The 2,948-nt window shown below is 55.6% G+C and overlaps 2 protein-coding genes across 2 annotated transcripts; both read right to left on the reverse strand.

The window, feature by feature from the left end:
- Nucleotides 1-893: 893 nt before the first annotated feature.
- On the reverse strand, nucleotides 894-2,067 carry Pmar_PMAR008309 (hypothetical protein; the record flags this gene model as incomplete). The annotated part of the gene is made up of 6 exons (XM_002770000.1): nucleotides 894-994; nucleotides 1,039-1,089; nucleotides 1,358-1,574; nucleotides 1,617-1,784; nucleotides 1,827-1,938; nucleotides 1,988-2,067. The coding sequence occupies 6 exons, from the start codon at nucleotides 2,065-2,067 to the stop codon at nucleotides 894-896; spliced, it is 729 nt and encodes a 242-aa protein (XP_002770046.1).
- A 305-nt stretch (nucleotides 2,068-2,372) lies between these two features.
- On the reverse strand, nucleotides 2,373-2,888 carry Pmar_PMAR008310 (the record flags this gene model as incomplete). Its single annotated transcript, XM_002770001.1, has 1 exon — nucleotides 2,373-2,888. The coding sequence occupies one exon, from the start codon at nucleotides 2,886-2,888 to the stop codon at nucleotides 2,373-2,375; it is 516 nt and encodes a 171-aa protein (XP_002770047.1).
- Nucleotides 2,889-2,948: the final 60 nt, after the last annotated feature.

Consider the following 2,948-nt stretch of genomic DNA (forward strand, 5'->3'; position numbering starts at 1 on the left):
CAGGGCGAAATCAGTAGTCACATCCACGTCGTTGAGGGAGAGCTGGGCAGCAACAAGGCCGATTAGGGCAGAGAGCAAGAGATATCCGCGCATTCTTGCACACAAGTTTGCACTGGAAGACCAGCCAATACAGAGCGCCTCTTGCCTACAGCTCAATACCAAACATTCTGACAGCATAAGCTGCTTATCGTTCAACAATTCCAAGCCTAGTATTTGGGTGCACACGAAGTAGCCGACGCGGACACTCCGGTTGGAAAAATACACTCGCATACTGAGCTAAGATCAGCACGAGATCCTTCTTGGATGTTGTCCCTAGTTGCCTTACTGTAGCTCGACTCAACGCAAGACATCCATAGTATACCATGGCACTGTCTCGCACGGCCGTTAGCCTACCACTGAGGCAACCGCCTGCCCGTCCTCGCGAGAGGTCTTCAACAACAGTAGTCATGATGGGATATTAATTCTACTCGACATTGTCATTTTACATCATCAAAGGCTGCATTATTTGACGGTACGGGGGTAGCTGCTCGGCCAGCACGCTCATGCGACTTGGGATTTGCGTCGACACTGTCATCGGCCCACGCGAAACTGTGGTATAGATCGTACGTACAGGGTGACAGTCCCCATTGGGGGTGTAGGTGTGTATCGACTTGGGACTCTGCTGAGCCATATTAGAGAGCCCAGCAGTTGAATACACCTTGTGGTTTTCCTGAGCATAGACATTCGAAATGCCGCGCGGGTCGTGAATGTAATTCGAAGACGCTGATGCCTGAACACAATAAGGAAGACCATCAGAGCTAACCATAGTCAGTATGCCTACCCGAGGGAAAGCTTCATAATAAACCGGCGATGAATGACCGGTGGAAGGCTTCGTAGTGTATACCGGCGTAACGCTAGACACAGCCGAGACTTTCCTCGTGGGGAGGGCGCTCACTGAACGGCTCTTCATCATCGAACTCGAGAGAGGCCGAGGAGGGCTCGTATACCGTACCGTCTGAGCATAGGGTATTCAACCCAGCCAGGGCAGATCATACTCACCTCCGCTCTGGGAAAACTCTCCGCAGAGTTCAACGTCCGAATCGGTAGCATCTGGCGATATCGACTCAGCGACTGCGGCGAGAGCAACAGCTCATCTCGGAAGTTGCTTTGCGGGGTCAAAGGCCTCGGCGCCCCCACGGTTCCTCTTATCGGGATCACCGGTGCCCGGCCAACCTGCTGCGGCGTTCCAGAGGCCGCCATAGGAGTCCGTGCACCGTAGGGCGGGCTTGTCCACATAGCCGGTGAGGTAAACGCTACCGCTGCCGATGGGCCTTAGGGTAGAACACGATAAGACCAGTCAGAGCCAGCGGAGATCTACCTTGGGTACGATACTCCTGCTGAGGCGTCAGGATAACAGGCGTAGAGGCTAGTGAGAAGGCCTGCAGCGGCGTCAGTGGCTGGGAGGTCGCCACCTTCGCCGTCGGGCTCTTCGTGACTCCCACAGCGGAAAAGGACCGACGCAGTGTGCCGGCCGGGCTCTCTGCCTTCGAGAACGGAGTAAGGGAGGTTGACACTGACTTCTTCACAGAAGGCTCCTGAGTAAAGTCACAGTAGTTGGGCACCACAGCATCACTTACCTCTTCCAGGTGGCCTTCATGTCGCGCCACTGTTGGGTGCACCGGCGGCTTGCTACTGCTGCTGCTGTGCCACGGTACAGTCTTGAGAGAGGCAGTGGCGTGTTGAGCCGGTGCGAGCTGCATCGGGGGGACTGCCGGCAGGGTAGGCTCTTCACTCCAGTCAATGTCCTAAGAGACACTGTCGGCCTCACTGTACTGTGCAAGCCCCACATCTGTTGATACGTCCTCCTCCTCCTCCTCTCGCGACCTTCGACTAGTTGCCGCCTTAGAGGCGGTCACAGGCCTCCGTCTGTGGAACGCCTTCCACCACGACTCGGCAAACCTACACTGGGAGAGCTCCTGCCCGAGCGACACTGGCCGGCCCCTCTTACCGAGCCCATTGCTGATTATCGGCCTTAGCCCCTTCACCCCATGCTCTAGAGGCCGCGGACCCTCCTGGACCCAGGCACATTAGCAGAACGCTGCCCATGACCCCGTACTGTACGGACTGCAGATACGGCCTGAGTAGTGACCGCCGGTGCCCCCACGGGCCGTAGCGGGGTCTTCCTCCTCTCACTTCAAGATCAAAGTAAGCATGCTTTGCCGGAAGGCTGGAGATTGTGACTCTACCCCATCAGGACTGCTCCTCCGCTTCCCCTCTTGAGCCATCGACTGGATCACATTTTTCAACGCGTCTTGGGACTTCCTGTTCAATCGAGTCGTCGAGGTGCGGCAGTTGGGCACATACACAGCCAAATCTACGAAGGTTATCTGAGCTCAAGCTGTACCCAGCATAGGCTCCCCGTCTGGTACCTTATAGTAGCCATTAACGAGGATCTCGAATACGGCATGGCCCCGACTAGCCTCTGTATTCTGCGGCATTTTCTCAAAGTGGCGATTGCTATCGCCAGTGAAAAGGGCCTGGTAGGCTGCCGACTCGTCGTCCACCAGCATTCTAGTGAGATCCTCACTGTGGGAAATCTTGACCCTCGGGGAAAGAAGATCGACGACCTCTTCCTTGTATATTTCATAGAAGGATATTTCAACTCGCATCGAGCTCGACTTGTGATCAAACAGAAAGGTTAATGTTCGAGGGATCAAGCCCCGATCGGAGAACTTAGTAGCGCCACCAGTGACGCAGAAGGTTTTGCCGGCACCAGAAGGGCCAGCGGCCAGAACGAGGAGTCCCTTGTTATCACTGTCGGGCGTCTCGGCTAGGAGGTCCTTCAGGAACGGCTGAGGGAAGGACACTACTGCACGGACACCCTCGGGTGAGTTCACCTTGCAGATCATCTCGAATAGCTCGTTCTGTGGCTTGCTTCCTTTGATAACAGAGTCAAAGATAACGTCCCC

Source organism: Perkinsus marinus (genome assembly GCF_000006405.1).
Source record: "Perkinsus marinus ATCC 50983 genomic scaffold scf_1104296964376, whole genome shotgun sequence".
Taxonomy (NCBI): domain Eukaryota; phylum Perkinsozoa; order Perkinsida; family Perkinsidae; genus Perkinsus; species Perkinsus marinus.